Raw genomic sequence first — 23,387 nt, forward strand, 5'->3', positions numbered from 1 at the left:
TAATAAAAAGCAGAAAGCAAATCACATGGCAGCAGCCTTCTAGAAAATGAAATTGAGGACCACTAACTTTAGGTTCCTTACCCACGTGCTAGTGCTTTAACTTCACACTTATAAAACAGAATATAACTTCAAACTTCGCACCAGGATTAAATGGCTTCTCAGTTATGTCTGACTAACAATGAGGGGTAATTGTGTTGTTATTAAATTACTTCAGACAGGAACCAAAGAAAAATGCGGTACTTAACTCCTTTTTCAGGGGTATCATGCTCATAATCTTGCCTTTATTAAAAATAAAGTGAGATTTTATTAAAAAATAATAAAATTCTCACATACATTTTCATACTTCCCCTATTTGCTTGCCACTCTAGCAGCATCTTGACTCTCCCCATTAACACACCACACAACTAGAGAATTGGCCAAAGATTTTAGAGACCCACATTTAATTCTCTGATAAGACTCCCTGTGTGATCTTGGCAGGTCTGTGACACAGTGGGGATCACAGTACTTCCCTTCCACACTGTTATGTTTGCGGGAAGCTCAGCAACTACAACAATAACGGCTATATAAAAAGTTTTTAATAGTGTCAGGCAGATGGAATATCACATGGAGCTAGTTAAAAAATTGTCATGGCGAAGTAATGACATCAGGCTGATCGGGCCCACGACCAAGCTGCTTGGGGCAGACTGTCATTAATTACAGACTGAATGAGTTGGGGTTGTTTAATGTAAAAAAGAAAAACTGAGGGGCACATGGCAACTGTCCTATACCAAAGGCTGCTGCAAGGAGCAAAAGGATGGTCTACTTTGCACGCTCGGGGTGGACCCGACTGGAAGACTCCAGTGCAATGTCAGGAACAAACTTCTAATGGTGACAGTGAAGTACGATATCAAGTTTTTAGGGAGAAATGTGAAGTCTGTCTGTTTAAGAACGGGGCAACATCTTCCAGGAACGAGGCAGGTTACATAGTCTATTCCCTACCTGAAAGCGGTGTTCTACCTTGCAGTCCCTTTCACCCTAGGACAAGTCCACACTATGCCTTCTCGGGGCCTCTGGGTCATACTACAACATAAGCAAACAGAAACTCCTGATATGCAGGACCATTTCAGTTTCTGCTCGTAGTACAAAGAGTGAAAGAACATTTGCTTTTGCTTACTACAAATGAATAGAAACCCTATTTTTTAGGTAGATGATTCTTGATGTAGTGTCTAAGCTGATCTGCAGAATTATTAGAAATATATATTTCTAGTAAAAAAATAACAGAGGTTGCCGTCAGTAAAAAGACGGCTTGAGCTGGACATGAAGAGAAGAATATGGGCTCGCTCTGTGAGTTTCTGCACTGACTCAAGTAAAGGATCTTCCAAGGCCAATCCAGCCAGGAAAAGCATGTCCTTACTGAAACATCAGCGTTGTTTCTGAAGAAAACAGGGTTTGTGCTCCAAAGCTAACAAATGAAAACTTTGTTGAGGGACAGAAAATATTCTGCTCTTCCTATTTCTAAGTTATTTCAAACATTTATATTTCACACTGTTTACTATTTAGTTGCACGCATTTTGTATTCCTGATTGCTTTTGGGAAAGCAGGGTTGCTTGCTTTCTTTTAGAAGATATATCTCTTCATTCTGAATTACTGACTCAGTTTCTCTGAAGCTATGAAATTTCTAAATTTGACACATTAGTTTCTTACTCAAATTATACATTTGCTGTAAATGTTTTCACTTCCTTCCGCCATTGAACAGGATCATTCAGAACTTTTAAACTTTCCATTAAGACGATTTTTAAGGACTTACTCATGATTGCTGTCAGCTACAATCCTGCTGTCCCCCATGGGATCGGATATTCATAGAAGTTCCTAACACAAAAACAGCGTAGGATTTCTGAATATTCTAAGTGTGAACAGTATAGGGTAGGAACACATTATTTACAGCTGTGTGACAAGGCAACGAAATAAATCCTATAGAGAGAAAGTGCCATATTAAGACATTTGTTTGTTTTGCAGAATAACCTACCTTGTCATATTCATCACTGAAAAAGGGAGAGTAATAATTCAGTACCCCATGTCTGACCATCATTAATAATTGCTGGTTTAGGCTCTATGAGAAGGGAGCAAAGGGGAAGCACAGTAAAAATATTAGAAAGGGTGACATGATACTAAAATGGACCATCTCCTTCACGGCAGCAACTACACAGGGTGGAGCGTGAGGGGTGTGTTGGGCTGTGCAAGAGCAAGAATGGACTGAGAGCATCACTCTCCTGTCTCTCCCACTGACTACCATGTGACTCGCCTAAGTCACTCAGATTCAGTTTCAAATCCCACGTATCAATGTCTTTTGTGTGCCATCTACAAAACACGGAGGAAGGGTAATTCACAGGGGTTTGTAAGGATAAGCTTAAACGTTGGTGACCCAGACGGGATTTATGCCACGGCAGGGTTTAAGGCACTGTCTAAGAGACAACCCTACCTGCACGAGAAGTTTACTACCTGCTACTGCAGTTTAACCTTTCAATAATCAACCAAGTATTTTAACTCATTTCATTGCCTTCTTATTTTGTTTCTTCCTCTATCAGAAGACATTAGCTGCAGGGAAGTGCACGGTTTGTCTTTTCCACAGAGAAGTTAAATGAAAGTGGGAACTCCTAGAAATACCAAACCAGGGAGAAAGGAAGTTCTCTCATTTTTAGCAGGTGAGGAATCCATCTTTCTCCTCCTGTCCTTACTTTAATCCCATTTCCAGTCTTGGAAAAACAGTCAAGACAGAGAAGAAGCAAGGAATGACTGGAGCTACAGAAAATATTTTGGAAGAGCTGCTCTTTCTCTGTCCTTTATACTTCTTTACTCACCTCCCTTCCATTCCCTCCCCACTTGCCAAACTAAGAGCACTTTTGCAAGCGCTGCTAATTACGGAGTTGAAAGAATTTGGGAACAATGATGCAACATATATCCCTAACAGCTCCCAGACAGCAAGGTAATCTATTACCAAATCCCTGCCACAGCTACATTGCTTTTTTATTTCTTGTATACTCCTTTGAAATATCTTGTAAAATGATCTTGACAAGAGGTCTTGAATTGAAACCCGACAGTCTGTCAATGCACTTTCATGATGCACCTGTACAGCATCTTCAACCACCAGGAACAAGGAACATTTACTTATTAGGAAACTTCACAGACGCTATAAAAGATTATATTGCTATCAGAGACAAAATGAGGCCTGGGGCCTTCACAGAAAATCATTATAGCCATTAGGACTGGTTTCATTTCCCACCTGCCTAAACAGATTGTTTTGATTTTGAAGGTTGTCGTGTGTTTCCAGGTTAGCGCTAAATGATCACTTTAAAATTAACCAGGCTGAGGAGGCCGAGTAACGCACCAGGATACCACATCAGACTTTCACCTCTGCGGATTTAAGAACTGTAATGAACTTGGGTGATCTAATTCCTGTTTTTTACTTACTTTTTGATATCGTAAGCATAAGCAGCACAGGACCTAGCGGGAAGAGGCATGAGGACAGTGTCGGGTAAGCAGACAGAGACGTTAACTGCTGAAAAGTATTATCAGAGACATGAGGAGAGAAAATTATTTCATGATCAATGCAACAGACAGTCCAGACAGTCACAACACCCATGGTCTGTTCTTTGCTTGGTCATGACTCATACATGTTAGATAACAGGCAAATCACTTAGGTTCATATTTTAATTTGGGCTGCTTTACTCTCTGTGTGACTAACTGGAAGCATGCAAAGGTAGTGAGCCTCACAGCTCCAAGGTGACTCCAGTGAGTCACTGACGTTTCCTGTCTATGAAAGCCAGACCAGAGGTGTGTCATGTCAACCACTCAGATACTAAGAAACTCCCTCCTTTTTTTTTTTTTTTTTAACGTGCTTGTCCTTCACAATCATACATATCAATGAAGCAAAAGGCCTTACTTGTCTTTGGAAAGCTACATAAATTAATTGATGCTATAATTAATAGCACTTTTTTGATAATCACTGTTCATAAACCATTTAAAATGGAGTACGCTGGCTTACGTGTGTACACATTTGTTCTCATTAAGGGTCTCCAAAATACTATAGCACCTGATTTAAACATTGTCTATATAAAAGATGAATCACTGATTACAGCAGCTAAAAAGAAAAAGGAGTACCTTTAGTACAGTGAACTTCGTAGTACTTCTCTATTTATTCCAGCAGTGGTAAAATGATACTGTATCCATTTTTTTTCTAACTTGCTGTATTTCTGCATGTATAACTATATAAAGAGCTGAAACCCAGTCATCCCAGAGAGTACTGCTAAGGGACATGTTAACTTCAGGGGCTGTACGGTGTTCCAAGTAATTTTGTTTCTATGAAGAACTGGACGGAGTTGCAAATGCTGTTGTAATTAGGACAACAGAAATTCAGAGAAGACGTGCTGATCTGTAGTTACTGTTAGCGCAGAGGTCTTCTGTAGATAGGTTAAAAGAACTATGCACTATACTGGGCACCAGTGGCAGCATAACAGGTAGTGATGTGCTTGAGACGCCCACGTATTTACGTGGTCTACCACAGCTGCTTTTCAGGCACATGCTGAAATAGCTCTCAGGGGTTGCATACAGCAGAGACAGAATCTCAAAGCATCTAGACAGATTTATCTCAGAATCACAACTTTTGAATTTTTGTTTTTTTACACTAAAAATTTCTAGCCCTTACAGTTACAGAGAAAATATTGAGAACTGAGCACATAGTCAAGAATTATGTTATGCCCGCAGAGATCCTAGGACAGCAGTATTCAGGCACCCTTTACGTCTAAGGTCCAGACCACTGTTTCAAGGCACATAACCAACACTAGGGCAGGACCCTCCGCAGTGGAGGAAAAGGTTGTTGCCTTGCTGAACCATCTGAGCTGATATATCCTGAAAGCCGGAGCAACCCTACAGCCATTCCTGCCCTACCGAGGCTGAAGACACAGACGTCTAGCTTCGACCCATCCTTCATTCAGCCTCCAGCTGGAAGCTTCCCTCACCAAGCTCCCTGTGTCTTTTGCAGCATTAGTAAACGCTGGGTCCAGATCTGAACTGCTCTCGCAGACAGTATTTTTTCCTCAGAGCTCAAAGAGAAGACCAGCCACGTCCTACTCAGATCTGGCAACTTTTTGCCACATGTTCTGGACACACGTTTCACAGCACAGCTATTTTTTAATGCTCTGCTGTTTGCTTATATTTCATGCTTTCCTTCAGTTAGAAAATACAAACAGTATGGTTCAGCTTCAAGATGAGGAACAGCCAATTTATATATCACTTTGATAATAAAATAGACTTGATGATGATCAGAGCTCAATGTCTGCAGGAAAAAAAAAAGCCCTATGGCAAATTTTCTAATACAGTATACACTGGTGCTTTGTTCTTCAGCAGATACTTGGCCATCCATGAGATGGCCAAGTGCACAGAATTAAAGTTTTGTATGGCTCTGACAGATGACCAGTGCCAAGTTTTGCTTGCACTTAACAGACGCTTCCAGTTGCCCAAGCTGGTCATAAAAACTTAGTTCTTCATGGCTCTGAAGATCTTCCCTCTAATCACTCCCTGGCAGGAGCTCTCTATACAAGACTCATTGAATTAGCAGCTGAACAGGCAAATACAGAACTGAAAAGTAAGCCAACTATTTCCATCCTATTACTTGTGGTCCCAAAATGCAAATTCTTTGAAAGTGGATTTTATATGAGTGCCACTACAGTCAAATTATAATTTACACTGGGGAAAGAAAGAATCAGATCCCACTGCTCCGTCCTGAGCTATTCAGGTACTGAATTCAGTATGCACTGAAGTACGTATGAACCTTCCCTGTCTTGTCAGAGTGTCAGAGAATAAATTATGTACCACTGCACAGGCAGGTGGTTCAAGTTCTTGCAATGCCTGTACCATAATGTAGGTCTAAACAGAATCCATTTATACCAAGGCTAAATTTGATTTGAAGGAGTCTGGCCTCACCCATCATTTGAAATCTGCATCATGATTTACACACAGAGTTCCAAGAGAATGCAAAAATCTGCCTTAAGCTGTAATTAAAACCCCAAGAGCAAAAGAAATTGAGTATTAATACTTTTTGTACACTACTTTTTGGTCAGGCTTTGCAGGCCAGCCCACACAAAGCCAGTGCAAATGAAAAGGAACAAGCATATATCTGAAATTATTTTCATAGGTTTTAAACTAGGTCCTCTTGCAAGTTTATTCCACTAAATCACTACAGCTAAGATTTCACTAGGTGAACCAACTTTAATAAATGAAGTTTTCATCTCTCCCCAGCCAAAAGAGTAACCTTACTTGAAACCTTTTCGGTTTTCAAAGTTGCCTTCAACTGTTCGTTTCCAAGAAACAGCTATTCCCAGCCTGTGTGTCTCCCTCTCATATGCCACTGAATATCCACCCTGTGCTTTCAAAAGTGCCTATGACTCTGGCTGTGTTAGCTGGCAGATGTTTTTAGAGACTAGAAAGTGTTTAGTCCCTGTGCACCAAAAGTTACATGATGACTTCATCACATAAGCAAAAGCTAATAACGGGAAAGCAAGAAAGCAGACAAGTGTTATATTCCAAAAACATAATGTTTCCTGTGCTTCTGGCAATACTACTTCTGTGCCTGAAAAAAAGGCAAATCACTAGAGTCTTGATGCTCAAAGCACACACACTGTCAAATCACCGCGAGATAATTTACTTGACCCTCTCTTAGCTGCCTTCCCCAACAATACTAGTTTTTATTTTGACGGAGTAACAGGGTAAAAGGGTGAAGGCAGAGGAAAGGCAGCGTTTGCTTATATTCAATATCGACGCTCCGCATCAAATACACGCCTCACAACACTCACTAGAAGGGCTTGTTTCTGCACCTGAGAGTTTACAGAAAACAGCAGCAGAGATCTGAGCGGCTGTCTCAGGATCACCCACCGCTCTGCTCCTGGAGCAAAGTATTCTTTCAAGCCTGAAAGTACAGATTTAGGCTCCCCATTTTGAAAACTTGGGACACTGATATATGAGCAACTGGAAGTCATTAGCCTAAATGGCATCTGTATACTCAGTGCAGTAACTATCTTATTTCTGTATCAAGACATCATCAGAGGACACCGGGCCCTCTCTCTACATCTCCGTGGACTGCCCTTATGGCAGAGCAAGAGAAAGAAACTGGACGCAGCAGATACATAAGAGAAACGCCTCCCTCCAGTGATATTATGGGGAAGAAGAGGAAGGGAGTAGACTGACAGTACACCACGACAACATAGTGTGAAGACCCTCCTCTGTTTAAGATGGGAGGGAGAAAGGATTTGCCCTGGAGAGAAATTTGGGCTTTTGACATTATGAATTCTATGAATGTATACGCAAGTTGTCTTAGAACAGTAAGGGAGGGGGGCTATTTCCTAGAGCTGATTAAAGAAGCATGACTCGATTTTCAATTTCAAACGACTCGGGGGGCATTCCAATAGACTGCAGACAGGAAATGAATACCATACATGCACTGAGCCAGGCAGATGCTTTTGAATCTGACACTTAACGTGAAAAGAAAATATCTTCATTTCTGTCTCCCCTCTGCCCCATCATCACTAGCTAGCTCTTTTTAGGATAAATGGTTTTACTTCTCAAACTTGTTATACTCTTACCATGTGCCTGAAGCCATCCTGACACCACTGACAATAAACTGCTTGGGGCAGGCCAAATTCATCTCTAGATTAGCCCCAGCAGCCAGATGCAGCAGCAAGGTAGAAGAGGAAAGATAAGCAGCTCAAGTCTGAGATATTCTAACCTCCTCTGTTAGAGGGACTGTCTAGAAGACAGCTATGCGACCCTGGGTGACATGCAAGGCTGCGTGGAGGGAGAATTGCTTCTGTATAAAGAGAGAGTGCAAAGAATACAGTGCACGCACTGCAGAGCGGGTTGGAAGGGTATGTCCTGGTAGGCTGCGGCACACAACTTGCTTCCAGCTACTTAACTGCACTGAAGAGACAAATTACACATCTTCTCTCCTCATATGGCTCTTGTAAGTAAACTGCAATAGTTGTCATGGGAGTATTATGGGGTTTATAACCTGACTGCAATGTAACTGTAGCTCTTTTTACCAATGGCAGCAGTGAGTACTGGGGAATTGGCATATACATCTGTGTTCCTCTACTTATTGCCCTGTGTGCACAAATGCACAATTTTAGCTGCAAATTCCTCTTCTATTTTATTGTGGGAAGATTTAAGAAGGAGAAAGGAAAAAAAGGTAGTATTAAATTGGTCCTTATTCTAATGTTATGCAAATAATTAGCTGATTTTATTTTGATGTTAAGACTGCCATAGCTACATTCCTAACAACATGAAAAACCAGTCCTCTTAGGCAAAGGACAGGAGAAGAAGAAAGAGGGATGGGTAGGTGAGACACACAGGCCTGATTTATATTACTCAAAAAGCCATGAATATCAGATCAAAGAAGAGCAAGAATCAAGTTCACTGCCACCGAAGGTTGTCAGCAGCTTTTTTCAGAGCTATTGATCCCTCAGGGGCAAACTCTCTTAAACACTAGGTGATGCCTCTAACTAGCCAGAACTCCCACCTGATACTGGCTAAGCCTCACGTAGTTTGCTTTCATCAGCTGGCGTACTGGGGAAAGCAGAGGCAGCTAAGACACTGCTGTATCTGGGCTTGATGAAGGAGACATATAGCAGAGCGCAGCAATAGCATGTGTGTATTTGCTGCACCAGATGTTGCCTTTTTAATGGTCGTGATGGTAGATGTTGAATAAAAGAACAGATTCCCCATAGAAAAACTGTGAGTCTGGTGTCCGCCAGCACCCTGGAGTGCTTTGTCTGAGGACAAAGTGCAAGCATTCAGGTGAGACCCCAGCTGCCCTGGGCATAATTTGTTCACTCAGCTCTGGCTGGAGGCACCAGCGACTTGCTGACAAATACAAAATCACCTGGTTTTTGCTGTGGGATGAGGATGGGATAACACATTTAAACAGCTACAGCAGCTCAGCTATCAAGTGGTGACTTGTTCATGAGTTGGGACTCTCAGGTCTAATCTGAACACCCAGAAGGCACACAATTCAACCCTAAATCAAGTCCTAAACTGTCAGATGTGCTATAGATTGGCATCTTTTTTCCTCCCTCCCCTTTGTTGGATCAGGTGTCTTTGGAGTGAGGTGTGGAAGCTTCCAGGTGTTCTGTCCTGTTCGGACACTTCAGGATCAAGCCTTAAGCAACAGCCACTGGAATTGGGTGCAGTAAAGCAATTTCACTCTGTGCGTCCCCAGATGGTCTCCTAAGAGCTGCCTTCAGGCTTCTAATAGGGATCCACTTGCACAGGGCTCGCTGCTGCTGCCATTGTTGCCATCATGGGGAACGGTCCGTTTGCTCTGCCTTTCTACCTCCACTACATACACACACAGCTGTGCAGTGCACGAGAGATCGCTCAGCGCTTTCCAAGCCCTGTCCACAACCCAGATTCCTACCAGGTACTACTTGGTAATGTGTGCATCTTCGCCAAATGACTGACCTTTTGCCTTCTGTGTGTTTTGATCCAGAGCGAGAGTTAGAACTGCTGCCATTTAAAATGAATATCAAAAACTTCACGACTCTACTGGGATAAATAGTTCATTAGAAACCTTTGGAGCTATTGTTTCAGTACGTCTGAAGACGCAGGCTGTGTGGCTACCCTAGGAACCCATTTGAAATATGTTTTCACAAACGATGGACATATACCTATCAACCGCTCGATCCTTTTTCAATAAAAGCTCAGATTCTAAAGCACAAGCGAGGAATAAATATTCTAGTGGCCAGCTGCAGCAAGCCTTTCATACGTAACACCACAATCAATCCCTGTAAAGGAAAACGATACTCTAGGAGCTCTGTCCTCACAAACATCTGTTTTCCTATTATGGGAAGGGATAAGAAGAAAGAAAAAGTTAAATACTCAAAGCCTAAACAAACTCTGAATTAAGAAGAGATGGTAGAAGTAATGATGGATGCATTGTAAACCACCTGCAAATGTTAAGATTGCTACTCTCTTCTGCAGACCATTGAGTCTATACTACAAACCTTCAATAGAGATGGACTGTGCTCTATAAAAATCATGATGAATGCAGACTTGTTTTTATATTATGGAGGTCCTAATCCTCCTCCTCCTCTGCCTTTGCTCTATTGTTACAACATCAAAGACCAACTGCTGGCTGAGATACAGTCAATATGAAAAGGGCGACCAGCAAATTTACTGCTTGACTTCATTCCCTTTAAATGGAATAGGCACTATGGCCCTTTTTCAAAGTCCAATCACAGACATATATCTTTTTTATTGGACATCATGTACAATAAAGTGAAGCTGTAACTTGGAAAAAAAAAAAAAAGAACACCTTAAAAATCCCATGAGGTGAACATTCCTTTATAAAAATATCACTGTGGTTACGTGTTTTGAAAAACTCAGTGCATTCTGCAGTGCCAAAGGCATGGACTGGTGAGGTTATAGTTTAGCTAAGATGCATACCCATGCCTAATATCTGGTTGGTTTCCAGAAAACTAATAAAAAGTGATATATTTAAGACTGAGTGCCAGTGTCATTCAAATACACTGAAATGGCAGTATTCACGTCACAGGAATCATTAACTGCTTTGTTATAGCCTGCTCTGTGCAGTGAACCTTTACAGACTTCTTCAGTCCAGCAAATCTTAAAATCAGCCGCACAAAATGCCAATATCTACACTGCATCTTCAGCAGCTCCATTCTGATTACTGAGTTAATCTCAAGAGACACTTCCAGATGACAGTTGTTCTGAAGATACAACTAAAGATAGCGATAGTTTTATCGCTGTGGTGTTGCTAGATAGTTGCTAAACAGTTTCTTGCTATGAAATTAAAAGTTGTATAAGCAACTGAAATACAGCCTAGAAGAGGACTGTGTTGTGATGTTACAGCATCCAGGCTAGTTAGCTCTGTTTTTTTTAATTTTAATAAGTTATGTTTCAATGCAATGAGATATTTTTTGTTTTAAACTAATTAAACTATTAATTCTTTGGGTAACTTGTACAAATAGACATTAGTACATATCTGATTACTAAAACTGTATCTAGATCAAGTTCATATTGATTTTTAAATCCCGCACTGACATATAAGTGGCAGATAAAAGTAAGCAAATTTATGCTTTGTTCCACCTGTATTAATCTGAGCCAACTGGCTCCAGTGCAGTAATTTTGGTTTCCTCGTGGCAGAATCTGTTGTCGATAGGACACTTCTGAGGTCAGAAAGATAATAAAGCTGTGCCACTACTTTTTGAAGCACAGCACTGAAATAGTTGGGTAATCACAGTGTCCTCTTCGCTGCTCTTTCCGCTACAGGATGCTCCGTTGTCAGGCACCTCCTCTTTCCATCACAGCCAAAAGCACAGACCTTCTGGTGCAAGGACCTCGCACGTCCTGCTCAGACTTCCTGGGCATATACAAGAAAGTGTTTCAATGACAGTGTTCAGTTGTTCAATGCCTGAACACCCAACTGCCCCTTGAAAAGGGGAATGCAAATGCAAGAGGCCTGAGGGAAGCTTTCTGCAAGTTGAATTTGGCCAGGGACAACACCAACTCAGCAACCGTTCCTTAGAAAAGGAGAACTACATTTTTTCAGAGTGGTACTACGAACAGTAGTGGAAAAAGATGGGACAAATTCCCCGCGTTGTTTATATAGATACTTATACTGTACTCATAACTGTATTGTCACAGCTACTGATACCAACAGACATGCACGCAAAGAATTAGAAGACTTTTAATCTTATCTAGAAAGAAGAGCTACTGTGGAACAAAACAGTCCAAGATTTTTCAGTGACAGTATGAAGTGATAACAATGAAACACTGTAGATGAAAGAACATTCATGTAATCAGAAGAAAGCTACACCCCAAAGCCCACGTTTTCTTCATGGATGGAGGTCCAGATTATGTGTGTTATGCGCATATAAATTCTGTAGAAAAATTAAGCTGTGAAAGATTTAACTGCAAGAGGAGCTTTGGCTATGTCTGCAGCCGACACAAGTCATTGACTCTTCTTGCTTCATGAAAGTCAATGGAGCAAGGTCAATTTAAACACACTGAGAATGTAGGTCTAGCGTGTAGGCATACAAGCCAAGGTATGTTTGAACTGTTCCTGCCTTTCAACATGGACTGACTTGATGGAGCAGTGAGATAAAGATCTCCTCTCTGCTTTTCCTCTCTCATCTTTATAAAAAACTCTGTAAGATTAAACAGACCCAAATGGCCATTATGCTGCAAGATCTTAGGGGTGAACAACTCCAAACCTCTTTTCATCCTGCTAACTGCTAAAACTAAGAGAAAAATATGACCCACTGCTATGATTTTTCCAAGCACAGAGAAACAAGGCCAAAAGGAAAAAGCAACTGCTTACTAGTACAGCGAACACCGACTCCTCTGACCAAGTATCATAACTGCCACACGACTGACCACTGTGGCAAGGCATCACAATAGTATGTTTTACTTCGTTTTCTTTCTTTTTCTGGTATTTTGAATCTAAAGTACATGGAAATATCAACACTGGAAACGTTCTGCTCTTACTGATGGACATATGACTGATCAATGAGCTCACAACTCTATATCCTGGAAATGTTATTCATTTATATTCTTTGGGCTCTTAACTGGCATTTTCTATGTTTAAAACTTTTAAAATCAGTATCCTTGAGACACATCAGTGCTGAAGTGCAACAGTACTCATTGCACCATTTAACACTTCCTTTGGCATCTCACTAAAGCACTTTATATTATTTTGTTCTAAGTTATCACTTTATTACTCATTTTGGGACAGCACTCACAGGTTCCATTCAAGCCCGGAGACCTGCTATGCTATCCGCCGTACACAAGGAACAGCAGCAACAACAAAAAAAAGGACCCTCAACTTCAAAGAGTTTGGGTTGGGATTTAAAAAATAAAATCAAAACTAAAATTCATGAGTGACCTAGCTCTGCTGCCACTGGAAGTAATGCTTTAAAAAAAGTCAACTTTTGAGGAGAATAAAATTCAGTCAACTCAAAAAGCTTTTGAGTAATGTACCATTATGTAAAGCAGATAACAATATATGAATTTAAGCCAAACAAATAAAAAGGCCAAACTAGGACTAGGCAACACTGAACAGAGAAAAGTGAGATAAAACTGGGCATTAGTTCACAAGAAACATAGTGGTACAGCTCACAGAAGAGCTTAGAACAATCAGCTCTGGCAACTAAACCTGAAGCTGGCAAATGCTTGTCTGCCACTGTTCTTCCAGGATATAAGTACAAAGGAAGAACTGCTTGCCTCAGTTTTTTAGTTTATATTTGTGTAACAAAACAGCTAAATTGTCTGCATATATATTTGAGGTATGGGTGCATTTCAGGATTTCTTAAAATGATGTTTCAGAAGAATGTAAATGTAAAAGTCTAGTAAAATAATTTCCTACCATTACTTGGTAGATAATGAAGAAAAAAATGAAAAATTGTCAAGCAGGAATACCCACAAAGCTGCACATTTTAAATAAACTGGCGTTCAAATCATTCTTTCCTCCCCACTGCAATACTGGTAACCAGGTTTTCAGAAATCGTGGCTATTTCTGTTACATGCAACGTGAGAAAGCTCTTCAAACATGAGAAGTACGTTCATATATTAGGTGGGCAGGCAAAAATAGTATTGCCTGTATCATTATCAACATTACTGTTGCGTGCATGGTGAGTGTGCAAGAGTCTACTCCCTCCCTGGAACTGGCCATCTCCAGCAGCATCCTGTCAAGGAAATGTATCCTCTCCATCAAGAACATCCAGCTCTCCTAGAGCAAGCAATGATTTAAGTCATTTGCTCCTTGCAAAGAGAATCCAGGACCATGACCCCTAGTGAGGAGGATTTCCCTGAGCATCAAGAGGACTCGAATCCAGCAACTGTTTGAAGAGAAAGCTGTGATTACTGTGCTAAAGCTGGTTTGCTGGGGAGATGCAACCGGGACAGGGCCTGTGCCAGACACCTCTTCCTTATTGAACTGCAAGAGTTTCCTACAGGCAGTCTCTGCTCTACTCAGTGGAAGAGAAGGATCCATGGCTGGATCTGCCCCAGGTCACTGCTTTTCCCAGTGAAGAGGCAGCTTGCAATGCAAGATCTGTGCCACAGTGTGCCTGCTCCACTCAGTGAATGAGAAGGATACACAGCACCATGCGAGTCAGGCAGTCTTTTTACCATTGAATGAGAACAGTCTACAGCAGGGTCTGTAGAACTGCTGTCCCACTCAGGGGGTGAAAGGAGGGCTGGGAAGGGTCTGCAACATGCAGTCTTCTGCACTCCACTCTGTGTAGAGCTTTCAGGTGCTACGACACAACACGGGGAATTTTCACCTAATGAATAATTCAATCATTGGTTCTTGCTTTCTGTTAGGAAGATTTCCACCATGTTGGTACAGGTGTAGCGGATGTGAGAAAAGACAAAAGAACGACTATTGAGTTCAAAACGTTGTTCCCAGTTTACGTCTAATATAGCCTGGATTGGTTGAACAGCCCTCTCCCCAGCAAAAGAATTCCAAAGCAGAGCAAGGGGCTGAAAAGCTTAGTACACTGCAGGTGTAAGTATTAGGGCTGGGTTATCTAATAGCACGCTGTGACACGCATGTTAAAACCACAAGGGAGTACACAGTGACCAGTTCCTAACATTAAAATGATGCAGAAATTGGTGCGGTCATAAAGACCAACAGTACAGCATCAACCCTAGGTTTCCTGTTTTATGGACAGCTGGTAGAAGAAAGGACAGAGCAGGGAAACTTGAGTGACAACCTAAGCAGGAGGAGTGAAGGAAATATTTCTGTGCCAATCAGGTAACAGCGTGGTGGCAGTAATAGCGCGTACTGTTGTTATAGCTGTGATGACTAACTGTGATTTTCCTGCGTAGAACAGACTACTGTTTACAGGATGAATAAAAACTATAAAATAAAAGCTACTCAAGAACTAGTGCAGATTGTCCAAGTTATATAAACCAACATGAGAAATACCAACCCAGCTCCTTTCAGGATCTCTATGTAACCATGACTTGCCTTTCTACTGTCGCTGCCGCCAAGGATGAGAATGCTCTGGACCCTCTAGGAGCCAGACTGGAACCTACCACTCATTTCACTACCATCAATCAGTGACCCAACTGTATATGCAGGACTCAGAATCCCAGGTTAGCAGGTTTCCCCTTGACCGCTTCTCCCCAGGCATACAGAGCCCCAGGGCACCGATAAGAATTGACCGAGAGGAGAGAAGAGAAAGACAAATGCAGGTACTTCTCTAGGGCCTCCGCCCTCTAGTTACCGTGGTTTGTGTATGACTGCAGGCCTACGGGAATGGACATAAAACCATGTGAGGGCCCTCAATGAATTTAAGTCCACATACACTCTTCTTTCTTCATACAAATACTCCACCACTATATAGAGCTGGAAAATTAGCCTACATCTTGCTCTTAACAGAAATAAAGTACTTCAGTAGATCCTTCTGTATAAAGCTCTAGGAAAGAACTATTCTGAGCTATAGCTGCAGAGACAAAATTGAGATACATCCAGTGATTTAATGACAAGTATGTTTCACTGATGACCCCAGGTGAGTACTACAGCAACTTATAACCATAGGGCTGGAGAGAAGTCCAGCAAAATGGTGGTCTCATTCAAAAATCTTGGCCAAACCTCACGTAGGAAGTTATACACCGACTTACCCAACATTGCTCTTTGCAGCCTCTGCTGCATATCATATTCCTAGATTCCTGTTCTAAATTATTGCAGTAGTCTTAGATGCTAAAAATGTTTGCCACAACATACCCTGAAGATGTGGCAGCTGTTTTTCACCAAGCATGTTTTTGTTTGCTAGGGAATGAATTGAAGTGATAGGTATAAAGAAGAGTTTAATCCATATTTGCTGGAGTTTTCCTGGAATCAGGTTTGGAAGGTGGAACAATCTCTCTGAGGAGCCGCAGACAACAGCAAATGCTCTGCTCCAAGCAGAAATCTCAGTCTTTCACCCTTGCTTCCTGCTCCATCCTTTGCTTCCATGCACACAGCAGCAGCACACGCAAAGCTAATCACCCTTCCTCTCTCCTCGATTCCAGAACAAGCCGCAGCCCACTAGCAAAACCACTAAAGAGCATACATAATTCTCTCCTTTGGGAGATGAGAGAATGAACTACACATGGTGTCAGTCATTTGTAAGGTTTAGTGCATAAACTGGAAGAACATACGCTCATGCTACGGGTGGGCTTTGGCAAAAAGAACCTGTACACCAAAGCCTGATGAGACCAGACAGGTTTTACTATCACTGTCAAAAAGCACGAAACAAAACATCCTCAGTGATGAGTAACAACTTCACCGAAAGAGATTTTGGTTTTCAAAGTATTAACCTGCTTCATTCACAAGCACAAGCCACCTGCTCAGAAAGTTATTTGTACAATGTAGAAAGCAGAACAGGATGTAGTGCTAGTATTAAATATATAATGTACAACTGCTTATCAGCATCTTACACAGGCTAAGGGCTGTTTGGAAAACATGAACGCAAAACGTTGAACCAACAGATTTTCAAAGATGATTTAGGTGATCAGTTCTTACTGGAACTAACCAAACTTTAAGCTCCAGAGCTCCAATAAGCTTTAAAAAGCTCAGTCTAAATCTTTCCCAAAATAAACAGCTCGAGTCCTGCTTGGACTGAGAAAGCCAGAAAGCTGAAGCATGCCACTGTATCTGAATGGCAATCATTTTGCACTTTGACTGAATTCAGTATATGGCGTAGTGGGAAAGTACAAACCTTAAAAACACTGAAATGCATCCCAGCAAAGACAGCAGAAAACACACCACCACTTCTGAACTTTTCATCCTTTTGTGCTGTAGATCTTAGGAGAAAGTTAAAAGCTCAGTCTTGTAAAACACTTCTCACACGGCCTGTAGAGAGATTCTTGGGCAACTGTTCATAAACAGCAGACTGTTTTTCTTCTGGTAGGGCTCAGAGAACATTTTTGACACACTGTAATTGCTTGCATGCTTACTGAGGAGAGGGGGGAAGGACAGGAGCAAGGAGCTTGAAGTAAAAAGCTCTTTACAGCATTGTGCTTCTTTTCAGATAACATTTATATGGCTCCAGTTTTATGCACAACTACCGAGTTTTATGCTAATGTAATACTACTGTAAGTACTGCAGTGCAGAATCTGACTTCATGTGCTGTGGCATATATATAGTTGGTGGCTATGTTACTGCATTCTACAAGGTCATTTTTCTTGGTGTGGGAATATTGTTTTTCTTGGTGTGCAAGGCCTGGGACGGAAAAATTAGAAGTGATGGGAATAAATTTTTCAGTGATATATTTTCTGTCAGAATGAAAGCATAGGAGATTTTAGAGCACTGTAGAGTATTACAAACATCTTTCAAAATGTATAGTGTTAAGACCTTCCCTTCATTTTAAGAGCTACATTAACAGATATCCAAGCAGAACTTCTCCATCTCTTAATCCAGCTTCATTTGCCTTTATTCAGAAGTAAAATTTATACTTCTCTATTTCATAAATATACTCCACAATACTTCTGCATGCTAATTACCCTATTCCTAATACACTGGTAAATGCAAAATTTTACTTATATTAACTCCTATACATCTGCCCCCCGCCCCCATTCTGCTTCTCTTCTGTGGGTGGTGATGGGGGGAAAGGATAAAATCAGATGGAGAAAAAAATACTGATTCCCTTTCATAATTCAAAACTGCTAGAAATTTTGCAACTGTAACCTAGATTTACCATTTTGTGTTAGTTTACTATAAAATCAATTTCAGCAGCAGACGCAAACTACAACAGTGCAGAGATCCAGTGTCTATCTCTGCAGCAGTGAAAGGACAAAGCCTTTGCCTGTACCTCACCCATTGCTAAGAGGACCAGCAGAGTACATCAGGATTTTCTCCTCACTGCTGCGCCTTCTATGGGAGCGCTACAGCCAGCCGCAGGGGCGCAATATGATCCAGACATCTGGGAACTGTAGACATACATGCAGTTCAGAGAAGGGCACCAAAAGTAAAAGAAGGAGCGAGAAAGTTGTTGTTTAATTCTAATGTGGAAGCTCTATCTGAATTATGTTCCTCTAGCACCCTAATTAGCTGCAGGGGTTAACATAATTGAGAGGCAAAAAGAAATCAAATACAACTAATCTTTCAAAATCCTCCCATCATTTGAAGGACCGAAAGATGGAAGAAAGAGAAGCACTTCCTGTAGTTTATGAATCAGACTGTAAATGCATACAAGTACCTTTATTTTAGACTGCTCAGAAATCCAACAATATTTTAAGATTAGAATGGATTCTTCCTAAATCAGTTTTATGTAAAAATGTGCAAGGATGTGCTAAATGTTTCTTGAAACTAGGACTAACACTTCCAAATTTCCATTCACGTGCACAGGGTCAAGTTCTGACCATTTTATTTGTGCAAGCAGACAGGGTAGATCATCATAGCCTGTATTTTTACTTTGCCAGTAATGCGTTTTTATACAAACTTGCCTTGTCAAAATACATTAACCAACAGTAACTGCAAAGAATGCTCTGTTCTGGATTTGCCAGATTGTGTGCAACAAATGTTATCAAAAGAAACACTTAACCTAACCACTGCTTAGAAGCTTTTATTTCCATAGATCTAGCAAGACTCCAAAGACAGAAGCAAGAACAAAAAAAAAACAAAAGAGGAACATGAAAGAACTAACTACACACCTATGGAACACCTGCCACTTTCTTAGCACCTTTTGGCAGGACACGGTGACAAGCTAACCAATGGTATATATGAAGCAGATTTTAATGGGGTTACGCAGATTTTGTCAACAACAGGGTTTTTTTTTTTTTAGTGTAAGCAATAACAACCAGGTATCTTCCTCCTGGTTTATATCAACAGATCTGGTTTTGCACAGTTCCACTTTCCACATTGATTCTTCACCTGGGAATGCAATGCACTAGTATTTTGCATTTCACTTCACAATGAGTCATACAACTGCCCCAAAAAAAACCACTCAGTCCAAAAATCTGAAGATACCAGTGCAAACTTCTCATCGAGCTACACATTATGATTCCATTCCACTGTGAATGGAAGCATGTCTGTCAATGTTCAGTTTTTTGAAGCAAGTTACACTATTTTCCAGCTAACAATTGAATCTGTGGAAGTTATAAAACCAAAAAAAATTCTGATAGACTTCCATCTGTTTCACTGATTGCTCTAATCAATGCACTTTCCTCCCTTAATGTCTTGGACAGACACACTCTCTCAAATACCTAACTGCAGAATCAATTCAGTTGGGAAGTATATAAAAATTTCAGTTCTACAAATGGCAAAACATGAGGGAAATATGAACTGCTAAAGCTATTGTGATCCTTAAAGGCACAGATTTTTATTAAGTTATCTGTAAAAACAACAGAAAAGAAAAAATACTTATGACAATAATCACGAGATTTTCATGAGATAGTCAGCTATAATGACAATACTCTAGGAAAGTTATCTGAAGGTGATTTTCCTCTTCTTTCACCCTAACCTAGCAACAGTGCTCCAGAAATAACTCCTTAGGGAAACAGCATCACCCAGAGTTCCCATTTGCCCAGATGTTTCCCTCATCATGCTACAAGCCTGTCAAGAAAAGGCAAATTCAGGGTTATTCTAATGACAGCAAGCACCTCATAAAAAAAACCTCCCCAAATTTACTTTTCTAAGGAACATCATTTTCAAACGCATTTCAACTGCCCACGAGAAAAGAAAGTATCATTTATAAAACCCTATTACCAGAAAGCTTGAAGATATTTAAAAAAAAAAGTCCTGGAACGTCAAGCCAGTGATAAAACCGCAGCTCAAAAGAGAGTCTGCACCTTGGGGCCTTACCGAAAGCAGGCAGCTGAGGTACTCCCAAGCAGGACCCCCACCAAGTTCGGCTGGAGGTTTTTTGGAGTTAAGAGGGCCTGATCTCCGCCTGTGAGTGGGCTGTTGAATCGGCAAATTTGGTCTCCCCATTGCAGTTGGTGGTTTCGCTCTGCAGACCACCAACGGGAGACCCCCAGCAAACAGAGTGACTGTTACAGCCTGCACGCTCCTTCCGTTACCTGCGGGTTTTTTTTTGTTTTAAAGATGCTCTGTTTGTAATAGGAATTCTTGTTACGGAGATGATAAAAAAGGGGCTTACCTAAATATATGCTGATACTAAATAATATATTTTCTGTCAGTTCTTTGCATGAATCAGTGGTGGCTGCTCGTTAATACCCGAGTACAGATGAAAAGGTGGCCACGACACATGAAACGGACTAGAGATTTACTAGCTTTGCCCCCGGATTTTGACGATTTTGCAACTTTTATCACTGATCTCGAGCCATTTTAAACGAAGTGGCAACCCAAACGTGACACGGAACAAAAGAGAACCACCTGAAAAAAAAAAAAAAATCAAGGAACCGGAGTCGAAAAGCTCTTAGCTCCTCTGACTGACAAAACGCACCGGCCCGGCGGGTTCAGGGCACTGAAGCAGCACGGTCTGTCACCAGCCCTGTCCTGCACGATCACAAGCATGGACCCCCCCCCCCCCCCCCAAGTTCTGCGGCTATTTCAGGATAGACCAGTCTCTCCCTAAACTTTCTGAGCAAGGCCACCCATTTGGTTCCCAAACCTCGCCAACGTCAAACATGGCGGAGAGCAACAGGGCCCAGCCGCCCGCCCGCCGCAGGTGCGAGGGCCGGTGCCCCCTTCGGGGCAGCGCAGGAGGGCGGCGACGGCGACGCCCGCGGCTCCGGGCCAGCCGCTGCCCGCCGGCCACCTCGCTGCCCGCTGACCCCCCTGACGGCGGCGGGGGGCGGCAGCCCCGCGGCACCACCCCCAGGGGGCGCCGCCGGCGCGGCCGTTGGCGGCGCGCGGCGGGGGGCGCGGCCGTTGGCGGCGCGGCCGTTGGCGGGTGGCGCGCGCGGCACTCACCTGCCGCTGGCTGTGGTTGCCGTTGGCCGGGGGGCCGTGGGGCTCGCCGCCGCCGCGCAGCACGGTGATGTGCAAGGTGAGCAGGAGGAGCCCCAGCAGCAGCAGCAGCTCGGCCGCCAGCCGCACCATCCTCTTCAGCCGGGCGGCTTTAGGGCCCCGCAACGGCGGCGGCCGGGCAGGAGGCGGAGGCGGAGGAGGAGCCGCCGCCGCCGCCGCCGCCGAGGCCGCCGCCGGAGCAGCCCCGGCAGCCGCAGGAGGGGCGGCGGGGACCGCGCCGCTCTCGGCGTCGGCGGGGCAGGCGGCGGGCGCGGGGCAGCAGCGGCGGCAGCAGCAGCAGCAGCAGCAGCAGCGGGGGCCGCCACACCACGGCGGAGCCACGTCGGGGCGGGACGCCGCGGTGGCGGCGGCGCAAGTCGCGGCGCTGGCCGGCGGCGGCGGCGGCGGCGGGGGGCGGCAGGTAGCCGTAGCCGCGACGGGGCCGCGGGCCGGCGGCGGCGTCGTCTCTGCGGGCAGCCCTGCCACCACCCAGAGGCACCGTCGGAGGGAGGCGGGGAGCGGGCCGAGCCCCCGCCGCCTCGGGGAGCCGCGGGGCCGGCGGAGCGCGGCGCGGCTCCGCTGCCGACGGGGAGGACGCTGCGAGGCCGGGGGGAGCAGCGAGGCTCCGCGTGTTTGTGTGTGTGTGTGTGTGTGCGAGAGAGAGGGAGGAGGGAGGGAGAGGCGGCGGGGGTGGGGGGGGAGCTGGGGACCACTCTCACATGGCGGGGAAGCCGGGACGCTCCGAGGGGAGGAGAGAGCTCGGGGCTGTCGTCTGCCTCCTCACGAGGGGACGGCGGTGGCCCCGGGACCGGCTTCCCCCCGGCTGCGCTGTCCTCGCCCGCCCCCCCCCCGCCCTCACAGCAGCCGTCGAGGCGTCGCCCGGCCCAGCCCGGCCCGTCGCCTGCCGGCGGTGCGAGGCAGCGGGGCAGGCGCGGCGCCCCCGGCCCTCTGCCTACGCCCGCGGAGCGCTGCCTCCCGCGCCGCCGGTGGGGAGTGGGGCGAGGGGCACCGGGGCTGCAAGAGCCTCAGCAGCCTGCCCTGCCACGGAGCGGGATACCTGGCTCCATCTCTCCTCTCTCTCTTTCCTCCAGTGGCCCTAGGGCTGGCAGGGGCAGCTCCGCACTCTCTCCTGCCACCCTGCGTGCGTGTTTGCAAGCGGCTGGCTCTGCTGCTGCTGCTGCTGCTGCTGTTGCTGCTGTTGCTGGTGTTGCCGCCGCTGTTGCCGCCGCTGCTGCTGCCGCCGCCGGTGTTCCCAGACCAACTTTCTCACCCCTTCGCTCTCTGTCGGGAGAGGTGTGTGTCGGGTGCTTTTATACTGCCCTGCCTCCCTCCCCTGCTGTCCTCTTCCCCCCCCCCTTTTTGCTCCCCCCCTTTTGCTTTCTCCCTCTCTGCAGCTCCTGCTGCAGCCTAGTGTTTCCCCCCCCCCCCGGCTCCCCTCCTCCGCTTGCCCCCTTTGCAAGCTCTAGTTTGCCAGGGCACCCTGCAGCGGGTACCCCAGCTCCTGTCCCTCTCACGAAAGGAAGCTGGACTCTGCACCTTGGCGTAATGATTTCCACCACGGCCCAGCAAGAATGAAGTTGCATGGAAGTGTTGTGTACCCCTTCAGCTAGTCTGTGTATCCTGAGCAGGGCACAAGGCGAGGGAGAATTCAGGCGCCAGAGGTTTTTATACTTTTCGATTTCTTTTCCCTTTATCTTGGTTGCTGAGTGTATAGCTATGCTGGAAGAAAATTCTCTCATGGATGGGAGGCCCCCAAGTTTAAAATTAACTTGCATTTGAGTATATATGAAAATAAGGGTCAGATTATCACCTGCTGTAACTCAGTATAGTTGCATCCAATCCGTTGGAGCCAAACCTCTTTCTGAGTGTTAAAGATCTGGCTCAGTCTAACAAGAACAAACAGAGCTCAAATAAAGTACATAAACTTGAAACATAAAGTTACCTAACAAAAAAATGGGGGTTTTGGGATCTTTGTCATTGTTCTCCCACAATTCAGTTACATGTAAGAATAATGATACAAGCTATCAATAGCTTTGCAAATGTGTGAAAAGGAGGGTTTATGACAGCTGAGAGACAATTATTATCAAAGTGGCAAGACACAAAATGATGCTGTAATGGAAGAAACTGTTCTCTACTCCAAATATTTGCAGTCTAAGACTGATGTTCTCGCAAGAGTTTTGTGACTTAACAGTCAAATCTTGCTTTCTGTGCTTACATTCATTTCAGCAGAGAAAGCAAGTACTGTGCCAGTACAGGGCAGAGTCACAGTGCAGACGTGGTGGTACTCTCATACAAGTGTAATTTGGGAGTGATGCCACTGAAGTCAGCATGCCAGATTTTCAGTCTGTCAGGCAGCTCTGTTAACAGTTTGGTGTGCTTTCCCTCTGTCTGCAGTAATGCTCCGACCGTTTCTCCCTTGGATCACTGAAACTGGCCCACA

At 44.1% G+C, this 23,387-nt stretch overlaps 1 protein-coding gene across 2 annotated transcripts in view; it reads right to left on the bottom strand.

Annotated features, from left to right (window-relative positions):
* ISM1 (isthmin 1) overlaps positions 1–21,071 on the bottom strand; it is a 41,288-nt gene extending 20,217 nt beyond the window's left edge. The window contains exon 1 of one of the 2 annotated variants that reach the window (XM_068940233.1): positions 20,912–21,071. In XM_068940233.1, coding sequence (XP_068796334.1) covers positions 20,912–21,040 — 129 coding nt within the window. In that variant the 5' untranslated portion in view covers positions 21,041–21,071. The remainder of the gene's footprint in view (positions 1–20,911) is intronic. The other variant, XM_068940235.1, reaches the window with a different exon arrangement.
* Positions 21,072–23,387: the final 2,316 nt, after the last annotated feature.

This window comes from Struthio camelus, chromosome 3 (assembly GCF_040807025.1).
Source record: "Struthio camelus isolate bStrCam1 chromosome 3, bStrCam1.hap1, whole genome shotgun sequence".
Classification (NCBI taxonomy): domain Eukaryota; kingdom Metazoa; phylum Chordata; class Aves; order Struthioniformes; family Struthionidae; genus Struthio; species Struthio camelus.